Here is a 17,464-nt window from a genome sequence, read left to right as displayed (position 1 = left end):
GTAGGGAGTCAGGCGGTAGTTCAGCGACGATATCAATAACAATAACAACTACAACAACAATAAAAAGGGAAACAAAAGGGAAAATAAGTATATAATTTTTTAAAGTGTAAGGTATGCTTGAAATTGAACAGTTAGAAAAAAATTAATTTAAAAATTTTGAGCACTCCTAGAAGTATACAAGTCTAATAATGTGGCACTATGACAGCTATTAACTAGAAAAATAAAAGGCTTAAAGAACAAATTATATTCTCTAGAAATATTTGGACTCTTAAAAGAATAATAAGAATTTAGAGAAGCACTGACCAATAAAATTTATGTATTTATTTATTTATTTATTATTGGATATAGAGAAAGAGAAATTGAGAGGGAAAGGAAAATAGAGAGAGAGAGAGAGATGGAGACCTGCAGCCCTGTTTCATACTCGTGACTCTTTCTCTCTGCAGGTCCTTGCACATTGTAATGTGTGCGCTTAACCAGGTGTGCCATCATCGGGTCCCCCAATGAAATTTTTGAAGTAATTGCTAAGGCTTAAATATGTTCTCTCTAGCACGAGCTCTTGGAGTGTGACTGGCTTGACAAAGGAACAAAAATTCTAAGTTTAACTTATATTTAAATTTAATTAATTTATACAAGAATGCGAATAGCCATATGTAACATGTGTGTACCATATGGCGCATGGCAGATTTAGAGCTACAAATGTCAAGTATATGAAGAGTTTTATGCAATGCCTTTTTTTTTCTAAGAAAGATTCCATTGGGAAACAGTGTTCTAACATGTACACTAATATTCATTACTACTGGTCTCAAAATATCTGTGTGAATTGAGAGTAAATGCACTATTATAAACTATATTAAACATTCTATTTTACCTATAGACTTTTCCATGTCTATTATGGCTTTATATAACAAGAAGCAATAAGCAAATTAAATTTCAACTGAACTTAAACAAATTAAAACTTAAACTATAAGGGTGCTGGGTGGTGGCGCACCTGGTTGAGCACACATGTTACAATGTGTAAGGATTCAGGTCCAAGCCTCCTGTCCCCACCTACAGGGGGGAAGCTTCATGAGTGGTGAAGCAGGACTGCAGGTGTCTCTCTATCTCTCTCCCTCTCTACCTCCCCCTCCTCTCAATATCTGGCTTTCTCTATCTAATAAATAAATAAAGATAATAAAAATACTTAAACTATAAGTAAATCGCTTGCATATTTTGTAATCAGCATGTTCCTGCACCATGGTACCTGATGATTCTAAGAAAACCAGAGGGGAGGGGGCAGGGAAACTGAAACCAACAGTAGTAACTATGAGTATTTTCCTGAGAGGGACTATGAAAAGGCCTAAGGAGAATGACCTTCCATTCCTACTGCTGTTCAGGATACGTGGTTCCTGTGTCAACGGTCAGGTAAAGTAGAAAGCTGATAAATTTCCAAAACTCTTTTGCGAGCACGATAGAAATGCAGCCACAGGATCCAAGAATTCGGAAGCTTCAAGGACCCTTAAACAATATGCACTTCAAACTCTTCTGCTCATAAGCAATTTGAAACCCAGAGAAGTGAAGTGCTTAGTGTCTCTGAGATAATAGCTAGCTACAGTCCCAGACCCCTCCCAGTCTTTCAGCTTCACTTTAGTTCTGCTGGAAAGAGACTGAGCCTTGAATACAGAAAGGGTTTTATCTCCATCCCTACTTGTCCCAACCTCAGATGAGCAGAAGAAAAATTAGTCCCCTTGTTCTTCACACAGAGTTCTTGAAAAAAAAAAAAACACACACACACAATTGACACAGCTTATCAAGCCCACTTTGAAAAAAAAGATTATGATATGCCAATATTTTAAGAGACCCCTTTATATGGGGACTTTTTTGTTTTTATTTGATGTGTATTTTTCTATAAAAGTAGTTTTCACTATACTCAAAAGATGCATGACAAGTTCAAGAGACAGCTCCAAATTCCAGAGTGAGTGATCATGCATCTTCTGCTTTTCCTTTCTTTATGGGGTCATGAAAAATATTAAGATAGGGGGCTGGGCAGTAGCACAGTGGGTTAAGCGCACGAGGCGCAAAGCACAAGGACAGGCATAAGGATCCCGGTTCTAGCCCTGGCTCCCCACCTGCAGGGGAGTTGCTTCAGAAGTGGCAAGTGGCGAAGCAGGTCTGCAGATGTCTATCTTTCTCTCCCCCTCTCTCTTCCCCTCCTCTCTCCATTTCTCTCTGTCCTATCCAGCAACAGCAATGGCAACAATAAAAATAATAACAAGGGCAACAAAAATGGGAAAAATGGCCTCCAGGAACAGTGGATTTGTAGTACAGTCACTGAGCCCCAGAAATAACCCTGGAGGCAAATAAACAAATAAATAAATAGAACAAATCTCATAGCTCACTAGTATATTTTTCTTTTTAAATAAACATTTTATTTATGTATTTATTTATTTTGTATAGAGACAAAGCGAAATTGAGAGGGAATAGGGATAGAGATGGGAGAGAGAGACAGACAGACACCTAGAGCTCTGTTTCAACAATCATGAAGCTTCCCATCCTTAAGGTAGGGAGGGTCTTGAACCCAGGTCCTTGTGCACTGTAACATGCATGCTGTATTCGGTGTGCCACCACCCTGCCCCCCAAAATTTTTTTCAAAGAAAGTAACTATTATTGTAAGGAAGAAAACCACTGTTATCCTCATTTTTAGAGTTGGAGGGTGGCTATTATGTAACTTGGACCTCTCGTTTAATAGGGTAAAAAACAAAACAAACAAACAAAAGCTAATATGGTTCATTTCAAATGACCTGTTTAAAGCCACAAAGTAAATACAATATTCAGTCTTAGAGAAGGATTTTTGTCTCCAAGTTCAGAGTTACTACTCTATAGACACCACAGTGAGAGACATACTAAGGTGCCAGATAAGGAAAGGACAAATCATGCTACACATGCCGCCGCTGTTTTAAAATGCCTGTAATTTTCCATTTGAACTATATTTTGACATAAAGTGTTCCATGGCTTTGGATGCAATCTCATGGAGTACTACTGGAAGAAAGATAATTATATTTCAAGAGCTATGTAAAAGACTTGGGAATAAATCCACTTTATTGCCTGAATTTTATAAATGTTCCTAGTCCTCAGATAATTTGCTACAGAGAAATGCCATGCAACTGCTGATGAGAGCGAGGGGTAAATAACACTGCCCATTTGAAATGTCACGTACTTCACAATTTATACTATCCTCTTATAAATGAATCCGTAAGAGAAAAAGAAAATGCTAAATGCATTCAGCGATGGGGCTTACATTCTTGTGCTGCTGGTCTTGTTGATGATGACAGATTTCCCTGTTTGATCCACATTATGATCCAACCCAAAATAGGCAGCTACACGGTGGACAAGCATCCTCTGGTAGGATGACATCTGAGGGAATTTCTTATAATGATTACTAGAAAGAAATATAAGAAACTGTGGAATCAGTTTTGAGTGCCTGGCCCTGTAGTATAATTTATAGGTAGACATATGAAGCTGTTTATCTTTCAACCAAGCCACTAAGTTTTTTCATTTTGTTTTTGTTTTATCTCTGATAGCACTTTATGTCCTTATTTCCCAACAAATGTTCCTCTTGTTATGGATGTATGATTAAGCTCCAATTAGTGTTTTGGTTTTTCTTTCTTTTTTCTTTTCTTTTCTTTTCTTTCTTTCTTTCTTTTTTTTTTTTTTTTTTTTTTTTTGCTTACTGCTTGCACATTTCTCTCATCAAAGAGAACTTAATGTCTGTTGGAAAGTATTCTGTTTTAGTCCACGAGACTTTATCAGCAGAGCCAGGCACAGGACAAATGATACAACATATTATGTGACTGCAGATGCTTATCTGGAGATGTGTCATTACAAGGTTTGCACTGAAAGCAGCACAATTATTTCCAGGCATAACTGACTGCAGCCAGCTGGAGCCCATTAAGAAACTATAATAAAAATGAAAAGGGTCGCTTCTTGCTAAAGCTATCTATGCTAATCATTGGCCCCCTGTTTATAGCCATTTTGTCAGGAACTTAACAAGCAAGAGCTCGCACCGTCCAAACAATTCCCATCAGTATGCAGATCCAAACTACAAAAGTGTCTCCATGTACCAAATCAACAAACACATTCTACAATGCTTTATCTCTCCCGGAATCATCCCAGAATTAATAATTACTAAACCCAAACACCAGACTCAGAGATATCACAGAAATGAAAAGGAGATGCAATTTGGCATACTTGTTGTCACCAATGAAATCGATGATTTCCTGTTCCATTTTCAAGAGTATCATCCTGTCCCTGCAAAATAAAGATTAAAATGAAAAGGTTTTATGTACTTGCTAACTTTCTACTGTTAAAGTCTTAAAGTGGGGGTCCCTGCAGTGATGCACCAGGTTAAGGGCACATAGTGCAAGGGCCCACACAAAGATCCTGGTTTGAGACCCTGGCTTCCCACTTGCAGAGGGGTTGTTTCCCATTTGGTGAAGCAGGTCTGCAGGTTTCTTTCTTTCTCTCCCCCTCTCTGCAGTCCCCTCCTCTCTCAATTTCTCTCTGCCTATCCAGAAAAAATCAAAAGAATGGCCACAGGAGCAGTGGATTCATAGTGCAGGCACCAAGCCCCAGTAGTAACCCTGGAGGCAAAAATAAAAGAAAATAAAGTCCTAAACTTTAGATTTGGATGTGTGGAAAACATTACTTAGCTGCATATAACTACAAACCTATAGTAACATTTCTCTGGAGTATACAGTCCATTTGTATATCATTTCATTCCTCTTAAGATTACTTCTCATCTCATTTGTGAAGTATGGATATTTTGTAACAGCAAAATGTTTGCAGTTCTATTGTTAATTAGAACATTCAAGGAACTTAAAGCTATAAGCAATAGCCATGCAAACTATGAATAAAGAAGAGAAAAATATAAGAGATAGAAAAATGTAAGACACAAGAAGATAATACATTTTAGAACTCTGTTGTTAGAAATGTTTGCATTAAAAACAAACCAAAAAAGAAATGTCTGAATTACTAATTTTGATTATAATATTCTATTGGACTTCTAACATCAAGAAGGCTTATTTAACAATTTACCTGGAATTATTCTTTAGTGTGTTAATCAGAAACTCATGTAAATCTATGCCGGTAGAATCTGTATATTCTTGGCTGCAATCTGAAACAAACAGCAGGGTGGGATTGTCAAAATGGTTGGTATGGAGGTGGGGTGGAATGTTTCCCAAGGCTTTTCCTCTACTGGCCAGGTAAATTTTAGGTGAAATCATGGATATGAAAGACACATGCTTCAGAAGGGACAATCTGGCAGTATGGTATCAGAATAAAACTTAGTTTCAGGGGTTGGGAACACCCAGTAGATTCTAGATGGGGAAATGTCTGATTGTCATAAAGAGAATGTGGGTACAATTTGGGCAAGTGGAGTCAAATATGATGTGCTTCCCTTCTCTGTTGTACATCAGATAGGACAAGAGTTTGATACCCCATGGGACCTTCTTTCCCTAAACCAGAGAAGAAAAAAAGGAGAGAAGAAAAAAGAAAGGAAGGAAGGAAGAAATAAGTTTCAATCTTCAGTCACAGGACTTTAAATATCAGCACTGGAGAGATAATGTAATGGCTATGCAAATAGACTTTCATATATGAAGCACTAGAGTTCAACCCCCAGCACTAGAGTGAACCAGAGCTAAACAGTGTTCTGGTAAAATTAATAAATAAATGAAGTGAAATAAAAAGGTAGGAGACAAGACTTTAAATATCAACCAATACAAACCCAGAAGGGACTAGCTACTTCTTCATCTTTCAGGTCTTATGACACTAACTGAAACTTAATGCCTAGAACAATTTTAGGAACCTACAATTCTTTACTCATGGAGGCCCGTTGAGTTTTCCTTATCAAGAAGCAGAAGTGATTACTCTAAGCAGATACTTTTGTGATATTAGAACTGTCATTCACACCTGATCAAATGTCCTATTATTTATGTTATATAAAAAAAGTCTAATGAAAAGCTATCGATTTCTATTGATTTATGGCATTCTAAATTTCACCTTAAGTTAGTTTTGCTTCTAATTTTTGCTTTCTTTTTGTGTTTTATATTTGTATAGTTATGTGTATGGTACATTTTCAAAAGTCTGTATTGCAGGTTTTGAAGTATTAGAATTGTTTTGGGGGAAAATTTTCATTCAAGTAAAAAGATGTCAGAAAAATGTGAACATTTTAAATGAGATTCTATAGGACAATATATGGGGGGGGCAGAAACAAATTCATTTGCACCAGATGAAGTGTTAATCATGAACCCCATTTTTTAAATATCTGTCTGTGCTTGGAGATGATGACCTCATTTATCGACTGAGGAATTCTTATCTATTCTACATTAGGATAAACATGAAGCTAAGATATAAAATAGTGTGACATTCGTGTTTATCAATCAAGTTAACTGGAATAAGAAAATTGAATCAAGAGCAGCTATGTAAGAGCCACCTGGTAAAACACAAAAATTACCATATGTGTGGACCCAGGTTCAAGCCCCCAGTCCTGCTGGCAGGGGAGAAACTTCACAATCAGTGAGGCAAGACTCTCTCTTTCTCTCTCCCTGATTCTCCTCCCCTTTCTTTCTTTTTTCTTTCTTTCTTTCTTTCTTTCTTTCTTTCTTTCTTTCTTTCTTCCTTCCTTCCTTCCTTCCTTCCTTCCTCTCTCTCTCTCTCTCTCTCTCCCTTTCTTTCTTTGAGGATGGCCACTGGGAGTGGTGGATTCATGTAGGCACTGAGCACCAAAGATGACCCTGGTGCAAAAAAAAAAAAAAAGCAGATTTATATTCTCTTATTTGGATAATCATTGAAATTAGGGTATCCAAATGAAAATACAAATAAATCTCAACTCATTACATAAATGACATCATAAACATAAAGAAAATCAACTTTACGTCTTTTGCGTAAGCACGCACATATACACATAACATTTATATACAGAGTTTGTTGAAAGGTGAAAATGTGTGCAAAATCTAAATGGTAGTCTGAGTATGTGCCCAAACTGAGTTTAGGAAATAGTTTCACCTTTCGATAACATTCTGATCTTGGGTTTTTCTGAGGTTTTATCTTTGTTTTTATCCTTTTCTTTTTCTCTTTCAGAGTCATCTTTCCTAGATTTATCATCCTCTTGAAGGCTGGGGAAACTGGAAAGCTGTAAATGGATTGATTCCTGTTGGGAAAAAATATAATAATTTAGGGCCAGATCTAATGATTTCTGCCTGGTTTCCATTTTGCATAGAGCTGATTAAGTTAAGGAAAATGAAAACCAAGCGCAGATATGTTTTTCGTAGATGGTAAAAAATTAAACCTGCCACAAAAATAATTGCCCTTAAGGTGAATTAAACTTCAGAAGTCAATGGGAGGTTATGAGAAATATATAGTACTAAAACTTTGCCTCATGAATATTAACCTTAACAAGGTAGATTTCCGTAGATCACAACACTGAATTTTTTCCACAGGTTTATTTTTAAAAACCTAAGAAAAATGTCTTTATCAGTAAGCTTACATCACAGGCACTGTCAGGTTTCAAAAGAAAAAAAAAAGACTTCTTCAGTTCTTTTCTATAGTTCCTTGTAAGGAGAAACTGGCAAAAACAGACAGACAGATATTACGAATCATAATTACAGATAGAACAGACACAAATAAAGGCCCTAGGAGCCAATATACAGTGAAATGTCTATGTTAGAACTGAATCAACTGTGGCTGATTCTTACTACTAAGAGAAGTCAAGCTACTTAAGTGTTGGGATCCTAGATGTATTATTATCACATACTAATTATAAATACAAATTATTGTGAGCTACAGTTACATTAAAGACTGTCTTTTAGAAAAGGTTGGAAATAAAGTTCTAGTCCACCAATTGTAAATAAATATTGAATACCCTCTTAATTTCAGAATCAATCATTCTTTCCAAGATTAATCTGAAGTTCGACTTAAGACTGATCATTAATAGTAATGGTGCTGACTATAACTTAATATTTCTTTATTTTGCACTTAAACATCACTTTCTATTAACTTACATATCAGCACTTTGATTGATTTATGTTCTGTTTTGAAGAATGATCCAAACTCTGATTTCTAGTTGTATGAAAAGCCTATGCTATGATTAAAACTATGACAAATTAGTCAACATTAAGCCTACTCATTCTTATGTAAGAGATCATTTGATGGGAAAGCTGTCTCCTAATAGGTGACATTAAAATTTATAATGTAGAAAAAAAAATCCCCAATGAGTAATAGGTTTTTTTTTAACTGAACACTAAATTAATGTTGCCCTTCATCTGACAATACTGATGACTGTGACTTCTTAAGTTATGGCCAATCTCACATTTTAATGTATTTTGATAAACCAAGATAATCGGACAAATATAAAACAAAGGTCTGCCAAAGTCAAAATTTCTTTTGGAGGGGGGGAGATTAGGGAGACTCCGCTGTTAATTCTTGACTGGAATAAAACTGCCTGTGGTTGTAAAGACATGTTGTAGAGAATGAAATATGTTCTTGTGATAAATACTTATCCCATCTGCGTCCTTGACATCTCCTTCTCTATCCCAGGCACGGACTGACACAAAATGCGTTTTACTGGATAGACTTTGTTTAGAGGGCACTTTACTACATGTTCTACAGGTTTTGGGACATAATTGCCTTGGACTCAAGCAGACTTGGGGGCCGTAATTTTCTTTGGCAAAACTTGGAGCCTTTCTTGGATGGGAAAGTATCCATTTAATAGTCATGAGGGAAACTGATAGTATAAGAGCTTGGGAGTGGTCTCATTGCTTCTTTAAAACTGTTATTATCCAGTTTGAGTCTAAATGAGAAAGGCTTGGAATTTCCAAAGGACATCATCTAGTAAAAAGAATGTATAATCTTATGCCATGTGTGGATAAATACTATACTCAGAAAAATAGTTCCACAGTATGGTGTTGAAAGAACACACAAAAGTGCTATAGAGTTGGTAAAAAACAAATTGTTATTTTTTAATATTTTTATTGATGTGCTCAATAATAAAATACAAGTGTTAATAAATACATCAATACAAGATAAGTTTGTATCCAACAACAGTAAAAGAATGATCCAAGTTGCAGTAACACACTGATAGGTAATTAGTATAACATTAGAAAAGCAAAACTTTAACTCAAAGACAAACTGAACCATCAGCTATGGGTCTGAGATCAAGTAATACAGGTAGCAAGAGTTTTTCCCACACAGGAAAATGAAGGCAGTTTTCCAAATACTGTGAATATACAAACATTGGGGAAGCAATACAATCCATACACTGTATACTTCTGCCAGGGTTCTCTGGGATTCAGTTCCCACATTGTTTAAGTGCCGGTGATGCCTAATGAAGTCAATGCAAAAGCTCAAAAGTCTGCTTCTGTATTCAATAAAAAAGGAGGGTGACCATTTGCTTATATGTGTGTCTGAGTATTTTCTATCAGCTCATTACTCCCACCACCCTCAGACAATCCAAGAAGAAGTTTGTGGGTTCTAATTCTTTCCTACAGAGCTAGTCTTGGTTACCATGCTTGGAACCAGCAGGAACAAAGCACCGTTTGCATCTTATTTCTCTGCACCAAATGTATGGAGAAACTAGATTTAGGTCCAGGATGGGCATTATGTTACAGATGATTTCTTTAAAAAAAAAAAAAAAAACTTTCCTCCTTATCAAATGGGATAAAAAGCAGATTAAGTCTAGAAAAGCTGTCTTCCTCTGTCTGGCTTTAGTAGTGTGGACAGGAAGGGCACAACTTCTCCCAGAACCTGTCATTCTACAGAGTTAACATATACCATGTCCAGTGCATTACAAGTCATCAATTGACATTTTATAATACAAGCCAGTGATATTCATATTATTCCCCCCTTTTCAATTTCCACTGAAATAGAAGCACAAATAAAATGCTGAAGAAAAGCTACACATTTCTCAGAGCCCATTTGAAATAAAGCATATGTATGAAACAGAGTGGTGACTACTGAATGATAAAGTCTATTCGTGCCTTGCGACATGAGAGGCGTGTTAAGAAAAATGAGGCCTGGAAAAAAAATACTCTTAGGACAAAATCTAGAAGAAATTTGTTTTTGGTGCTTTAAAAGAAAGTGCTCTTTATGCTCTCTGTATCCATGAGGAGAATTTAGTGTATTTCAATCAAAGTAAAAAAGAGAAAAGCAAAACAAAAACCAAACAAATATAGTATCTTAATCAATTTTCCCTCCCCTGGGCTCAGATAAATCATTTACTTCTGTCTTGACTGCACTCAGCCTCTGATAAAAGAAGGGACCTTTTGGCAGCAAGATTATTCTTATGAAAGCTAATGTTATACCTAAAAGGCAAACAAAAATAAATATGGTGTGAAGTTTCCCATTTTGTCATGGAAGAGCTTTGTCATAATTTGCATTTTTAGAACCTGGTAGTTTTGCTGTGAGGAGCAGACATAAGTGTAAGGAAATGCTGTGATGTATTAATACTATTAACTTAAAGTAACTGTCAGCTCAGATTCATTTCTGGTCAGTTTTTCCAGTATTGAGAAATCTCCACCAAAGGCCATAAAAGTATGTCTCCAAAGCCCAAATGCACCTTACTCATGAGTTCTAAAATATCAGAAGAGCCAAGAGTTGTGTTTCTTATAGGCCAGTGCATTTTTGGGGGACATGAGAGGTAAGAATCTCCAGAAAGGTAGGAGATGGGATACTTAGGACTATATTTGGTTCAGTCTTATCAAGAGAGAGCCTTTGAGGAAACTCAGCACTACTGTGCTTACTTTTAAGTTTTAATCTAAATTCTTTTGAATTCCTTTCCATCTGCAGATTTCAGAGGGTCTGGAAAAAAAACAAACGTAATTCTCTGTGACAAACTGTTAAACTAGTTTACAAAGGTCTCATAAGCAGGGAGTGAACCCAGAAAAGTATTCTTTTTTTTTCCTTTGATTATTTGTTCTTCCCCCAAACACTGTTCAATGCCAAATTAATACCCATGCACACGAAGGCGGATCCCCTGCATGCAACTAAGGAGAATGACAGGGAGGGTACCTGATCCTGTAGATTTTCGCCTCCTGGTCTGGCTGAGGATTCTTCACAGACAGCAAGACTGCGAGTCAGTTTTCCTTTCCCTGCTCCTGACTAGGAAGGGGAGGAAAGGGGGAGAAAGAAGGGACAAAAAAAAAAGAAAACATTCTCAGATTGTCAAGTCATCTCCACCTTCACTTGACTTTTCCCAAATCACATGTTTAAAATTGAACTTCAGGCCAGCTGCTGAGAACTGTTGACTTTGGCTCATATTTACAAAGTATTAGACCCCCGCTGTTGATGGGGCAGTAGGAGAATGTGAGAGGAAAACTTAAGGAGCATTTTTGGTTAAGTGAATTGCTGTCACTTTCTGAAAATTAAGAGGCAGAAAGAGGACAGATGTTAATTCCTACTGAAATTGAGTCTGGAAGGGATTTCACAAAGAAAATACATTACAGGAAGAAGGATGTGTCCTAAGCAAATGGAAATACTGACCCAGAATTGTATCTAAAAATGACAATAAAACAGGTGACTGCTTTGTAAAGCATTGTCAAGTCTGCAAGCAAGGAAATGGGGTTGTAAATAGACATGTCCTTCCATGTGAACCCCAAATGCTCTGATTAAAAAGCATACTGATTAAGGAAGAGACTGCAAATGATGCATTAAAAGTAAAGAGCAGCAGGACATCAAAGATCCACCATGACTGTCTACACACAACCGTCTGAATTGTTGATACTTTTTAAAATTTCTATACAGATTTAAATACGTAATTGATGTCCATGATATAAGGTTCACGTAGTATCTCCACTTCCTACCTTGGATTTCCTTCTTTCTTGGTTCTGAGCTGCCAGCCGCCTCTATATGTTAGAAACAAAATAAAGCAAAATAAAACACACAAACATAAGAGTGCAGGAGAGGAGATTGAGAGAGAGAGAGAGAGAGAGAGAGAGAGAGAGAGAGAGAGTGTTGTTATAGAAATTTATAGTAACAGAAGCACAGCATTATTAAGTACCAGTTTAAGTACTAGGCGCACTGCCCCTTCCCTTATCTGTAGAAACTTTTGACTTAATTAACATTTTGCACACTCTCCTTATCACAGTTACTGGAGAAAGGAACAGTTGGCCTTGAAGACTATTGACTATTTATGTGATAATCTGTCTTGGTATTATATGTAAACAAGTTAATACTTTCATGGATTTGTTCAAAGAAAATTGAAATGGATTATTTGCAAGTACAATTTATTTTCCTTCTATCAAATTTCTCTCACAAATCATGATGATTTAATTATACCACATTTTAATCTTGTCAATCACTCAGTCTTTTCTCCTTTTGCTGTGTCCTCTCTCTCTCTCTCTCGCCATGAATTTTAGAACTGAGGTTTGTCTGCCAGTAATAATTGATCCTCAACCTGCTCATGAATGTCAACACAGGTTATATCTTTGCTTTTCTTGCTCTATAATGAGTGAAGTCTCTTGTCTTTCCAACGAGTCTCAAATCTCTTTTTCAAGCCCAGCTAGCCCAAAGCTATCTCAGGAGATGCCCCTCTACAAACAGCTTGAGGAAGTCTGGAAATTAGTATGAAGATGCTGTACACAACTTGGTCATTAAATACTTTCTTTATATGTTTTTCATTTCAATGGACATTTTAGAACATGTTTTGGTCTCAAGGAAAAAAAAACCAATAAATTGGGAAAGTAGATGCACTTAATGAATTCCCTTTTTATTTAAATAATCAATTTTTAAACAAAGACAAAGATTGTCAAAATATTCTAGAAATGAAAAAAATTGTGCAAATAGTGGTGAAAAGATTTTTTTTTTCCCCAGAATCACCTGCAATTCCAGCTTCTCCTCTTCATCCAGGCTTTCAGCTTTAATGATGCCATTCTCTGGAGTGGCTGTTTCCTGCTCAGTCCCACTTTCTTCCACTATCACCCGATTTAGATCTCCTTGCTCCGACATTCTCCCAAACACAAATTAAATTAGCAAGGTTTGATTCCCTACAAGGTTAAGATGCCAGAAAACAAAATGAGTGTAGAGTGAAATATTTACTATTATATTGGATATAATTTCTTTCCCCCTGTTGTATATTGATTCAAATGAGCAACTCACACAGTCTTGCCAACTTTATAGAATGGGAGACAAAAACAAGATTAAGTCAGGTTCCTCAGGCAAGCTCAAGAGACACATGTGGCAGTCCTTTCCACATTCCACATATAGACACACACACACACACACACACACACACACACACACACACACACACACACACAACACACACACACACACACACTTTTGCACATACCCTTCCATCAAGGTGGATAAACCCATAGCTTCTACAATAACTATCCATTCCCATGTCCCACTACAAAGTAGAAGATAACATTTTTTCCAAACCTTAAACAGATCACCCCAGTTTCTGAGTCAAGACAGCGTGTTGCTATTTTCAAGTATCCCTAGGCTGCCTCAAGAATTATTTGAATGCTTCAATCAAAGAGACAATTGCCTAGCTATGGTTCATGCAGCAAGCTCTATATGGGACAAAAATCAATTGTATAATAACTCAGTATAAGCATAAGATCTAAATTGGGCAATAAACCTTTCAGAGCCAACATTTCCAAGCTTGAAACTGACAGCTACATTATTAAAAGCATAAGCCCTCTCCCAGGCTCCTGTCATGTGCTGGTTGCTGCCAGATCCGACGGAAGGAAGTCTTTGGCAGGCAGCGTTAATGAAGCTATCACAACTGAACTCTGCTACTCCAGGCTCACAATAGACTACCACATAGACACTGTTAAAGCCTGCTATTATTTTTTTCCCTCCCTACCTCCCTAAAATCCATGAAACATCCCTTTCTGATGTGCTGTCAAATGAGACTCATGAATAATTTAGCATTTATTTGTCTCCTCTTTTTCTAAGATGTGAGAAAAAAATAAGCAAGAGAGAAAGATGAAAGGAAGAGAGGAGGAAGAAAAAGACAGAGCAGAAGACATTATAGCCGTTACAGAAGTCAGTTCTTGCACAAACATTCCCTAGCGAGACTGTCCTGTCCCGCTGTTGCAATGGTAGTGGTAATTGGACAAGTCAGTGTTCTGATACACTTCTACAGAAGAATTTACTAATTCAGGAGCTTTATTAGTCACAGAATATAGGGAACATCAGGGGGAAAAAGTCTAATGTATAGAAAGTTCTGCTTCAAATTTGCTAGTTTCTACCGTGACAGAATAGCTGGTAGCTAATGACATCTTTAAACACAGACATACACACACACACACACACAGACATACACACACGCACAGACACACATGCATACACACACACACACACACACACACACACACACAAACTCATTTGGCAAAGGATTGTGGGAATGTAAAAGAAAAAGTTTTCCAAAAGGATGGTGGTTTGAATCTCTGACTAGTAAGCAATGCCTTTTGGTTCCGGGAGGTTTTAAAATATTCCACCCAGTGAATTCTGACAGATTTCTTATATGTCAGTGACACCGAGCAGGGTTGCGGTTAACAAAACAAAACAAAAAGTTAGTTTCTCAGTGGTAAGCAGCTGCTTGTTTCTAGATGTATTGGAGTTGGGGTGTGTGTGGGGTGGAAGATGGGACTTCTGTTATCCGCATTTTTTTGTCAGAACATTTAAATAGAAAACAGATCAGTAACCAGATTTTAAACAGAATGAGCAAACTGAGCTCTAATTTTACAAATTACACACCAAATGAGTCCCCTGATACAAATGCTGCCTGGTTACAGTTCATGAACTGTTCCATATAAACAAACACTTTTATCCATATATATATATATGACAGATGAGATGACAGCAAGACAAGACCTTTACCTTTTGTGTAAAATTCCTGCTGTAGGGCTTGGCGATTTACTAGCAGCTTCTGTCGTTCTACACCAGGGAAATCCACACCAGTGATCAGAGACAACTGGAGTCCCATGTCCCCATTAACAGTTCAGAACGTCCATCTCTATGCGACTGCCTTACACAAATTGACACATCGTCAACCTGAAAAAAGATGAAAAGTCAATAATAATAATGGCAATAATCATGGTAGAATGAAGGACAGAATAAGTAAGACTAGGTTTCTAACACTAATGACCAGCTTCCAGCAAATCACGTTCACAGCTTGATCCAGCTCCACCTGTCTCAAACTGCCTGCTTCTTCTCTAATGAAGGCTACAGCCGGCTGTTCAAGTCAGAACGGCACCCACGCAAGGAGCTAAAATTAACTATTGCATTATGCACCGAAGATTACTCACTTCAATTTTAACCTTTTTTAGTGAAATCTCGCACTTTATATTAAAAAAAAAAAAAGAAAGAAAAAGAAAAACTAAAGCTTGTGTGTTTGCCTGAATGAGAATCAAGATTACCTATGAGTGAAAATCTTGCCTCCTTTTTTAAGAAAAGCCTTTGTTTCAATTATAGATTAATATGCGTTGCTGCTATTGTGACTCTCTTTTATAAAAGTTACCTAATAAGATATATTTAAAGCTTTTGATTTAATGAGGCATTCTCTGATAAAGTTAGAAAAAGAGAAATGGAGGAAGAAAAAAAGGAAAGAAGGAAGAGAGAAAAAGGTCAGAAAGAGGAAGGGAGCGATGGGAGGAAGGAGGGAAGGAAGGAGAGAGGGAGGGAGGGAGAGAGGGAGAGAGAGAATACAAGAAAACTTTTTCAATATCTTGACTGAGGGATCCCTATTTTCTGTGTTCACAGTTTAGGGAGAAGAAATGCTGATACTCTTACTGCAGGATGAACATAGTCTTTCTATGCCCATACCTCCCCATCAGGATTGCCACCAACAGCTGGGCATTCTGTTTGACAGCATAGAGACACTGTCAGAGGGATTCAACAGATTTGCAAACTTGAGCCTGCTGAAAACAATCCATGCTATAAAGTGCACTTTCTTTTTCTCACCACTCCTACAGGAGCAACAGCAAAGACAGCTTGAATGTAAACATAGAGACAGATTCCTAATAGCATTTGCCAAAATCAAACTGTAGCTCCCTCCTCTCCCCGCAGCAAACCTCATCGTGTGTGTGTGTGTGTGTGTGTGTGTGTGTGTGTGTGTGTGTGTGTGTGTTCTGTCTCCGCCTCTCCGCCCTCCTCCCAAGTTTAACTGAGCACAGCTGGTTTCTCCCAGGATCTTACTGCAGCTATATTAACAACATATTGAGTTACAATCCCAGTTGTTGTGCAACAGGAAAACAACTGTTGCAAATGTGATCACTTTAAGCAGTCAATAATTTCTGGCTTTACTCGTGTTTTATTAAAATGGGTAGTTTGGTTTTAAAGTCTGTTTCTTTGATTGTTAGATTGCTATTGGGAGATAGACAAATTTGCAATGAAAGTAAATAGGGATCACTAGTCAACAGGCAATTTAATTTTTTAAATTTTGACCAGTATCTCGATAACTACCAAGATGAATGCACAACATTGTTAGCGTGTCTTAACATTAGGGTTTATTTATGTAACCAGACAATTATCTAACGTGACTCTGAATAGGCACCAGTGACTGATAGACTCACAAATGTTTTCATTTTCCAAAAGAAAATGAAGCTAGTCACTATCATCACAAACTTTTTTGTCTCCTTTCTCTGATGCTCCTATTTGTACAGTGGCATTTATTCCAGCAAATGGAAGGCAATACAGCTTTCATATCTATGGTTCAGATGTAATATTCCAGCCTCAGTAGGTGGATGCAAGATATAATTCCTTTTCCAAGAAGAAAGAGAAAGAATAAACTGATATTCACATAACCAAGTCAGAGTGTGAACAGACTGGAAATATGTGTATACGTAATTACCAGGACACGTTTCGAAATAGCACTGAGCTTTTAAGTCAGCGAGGTATTATTCTTGCATGCCTGAATCATAAAGTCATAATCTACCAAGATAAAAGGGAATATGGACATATGGGAATGAGCAGAGAGGAACATATGGATCACAAATATTTTTGTAACTGATTAAAATTGTTCTCTTTGCTAAGAAAGCAATGCCAGGAAACCAACCCTTCTCTGGCTGTTCACCTACTCTGTTCACCAAACTAACCTGTTTCTTCCACTGTCACTTAATCTGTTCCAAATTCTACCACTTTCAGAAAGAAGCAAAACTAATTTAAACAAACGCCTTTAAAATTTTTTTATTATTATTTATCTTCCCTTTTGTTGCCCGTGTTGTTTTGTTGTTGTTGTAGTTGATGTCGTCGTTGTTGTTGGATAGGACAGAGAGAAATGGAGAAAGGAGAGGAAGATAGAGAGGGGGAGAGATAGATAGACACCTGCAGACCTGCTTCACCGCCTGTGAAACAACTCCCCTGCAGGTGGGGAGCCAGAGGCTTGAATCGGGATCCCTATGCCATCCTTGCTGCTTCGTGGCACATGTGCTTAACCCGCTGCCCTACTGGCTACTGCCTGGCCCCCAACAAATATCTTTGCTGGCTA

The 17,464-nt window shown here is 37.3% G+C and overlaps 1 protein-coding gene across 21 annotated transcripts in view; it reads right to left on the bottom strand.

The window, feature by feature from the left end:
* The window catches only part of ARPP21 (cAMP regulated phosphoprotein 21), a 183,621-nt gene that overhangs the window by 115,727 nt on the left and 50,430 nt on the right, over positions 1 to 17,464 (bottom strand). For 16 of the 21 annotated variants that reach the window (XR_009547065.1, XR_009547064.1, XR_009547066.1 and 13 more), the window contains exons 2-9: positions 14,857 to 15,030; positions 12,844 to 13,010; positions 11,829 to 11,870; positions 11,038 to 11,127; positions 7,039 to 7,183; positions 5,071 to 5,149; positions 4,225 to 4,284; positions 3,275 to 3,415 (exon numbers count right to left, since the gene is read on the bottom strand). Coding sequence is in view for 17 of the 21 variants with exons in the window: in XM_060180550.1 (XP_060036533.1) it covers positions 3,275 to 3,415; positions 4,225 to 4,284; positions 5,071 to 5,149; positions 7,039 to 7,183; positions 11,038 to 11,127; positions 11,829 to 11,870; positions 12,844 to 12,972 (686 nt within the window). In the remaining 4 variants the exon portion in view is untranslated. Of the gene's footprint in view, positions 1 to 3,274; positions 3,416 to 4,224; positions 4,285 to 5,070; positions 5,150 to 7,038; positions 7,184 to 8,960; positions 10,828 to 11,037; positions 11,128 to 11,828; positions 11,871 to 12,843; positions 13,011 to 14,856; positions 15,031 to 15,115; positions 15,218 to 17,464 lie in introns of those variants that run through there. The other 5 variants (XM_007517045.3, XM_007517047.3, XM_060180548.1 and 2 more) reach the window with 4 other exon arrangements.

The sequence above is a fragment of the Erinaceus europaeus genome, chromosome 21 (assembly GCF_950295315.1).
Source record: "Erinaceus europaeus chromosome 21, mEriEur2.1, whole genome shotgun sequence".
In the NCBI taxonomy this organism is placed as follows: domain Eukaryota; kingdom Metazoa; phylum Chordata; class Mammalia; order Eulipotyphla; family Erinaceidae; genus Erinaceus; species Erinaceus europaeus.
The sequence above is the reverse complement of the archived record's forward strand: the minus strand, read 5'-3'. Positions and strand labels throughout refer to the sequence as shown.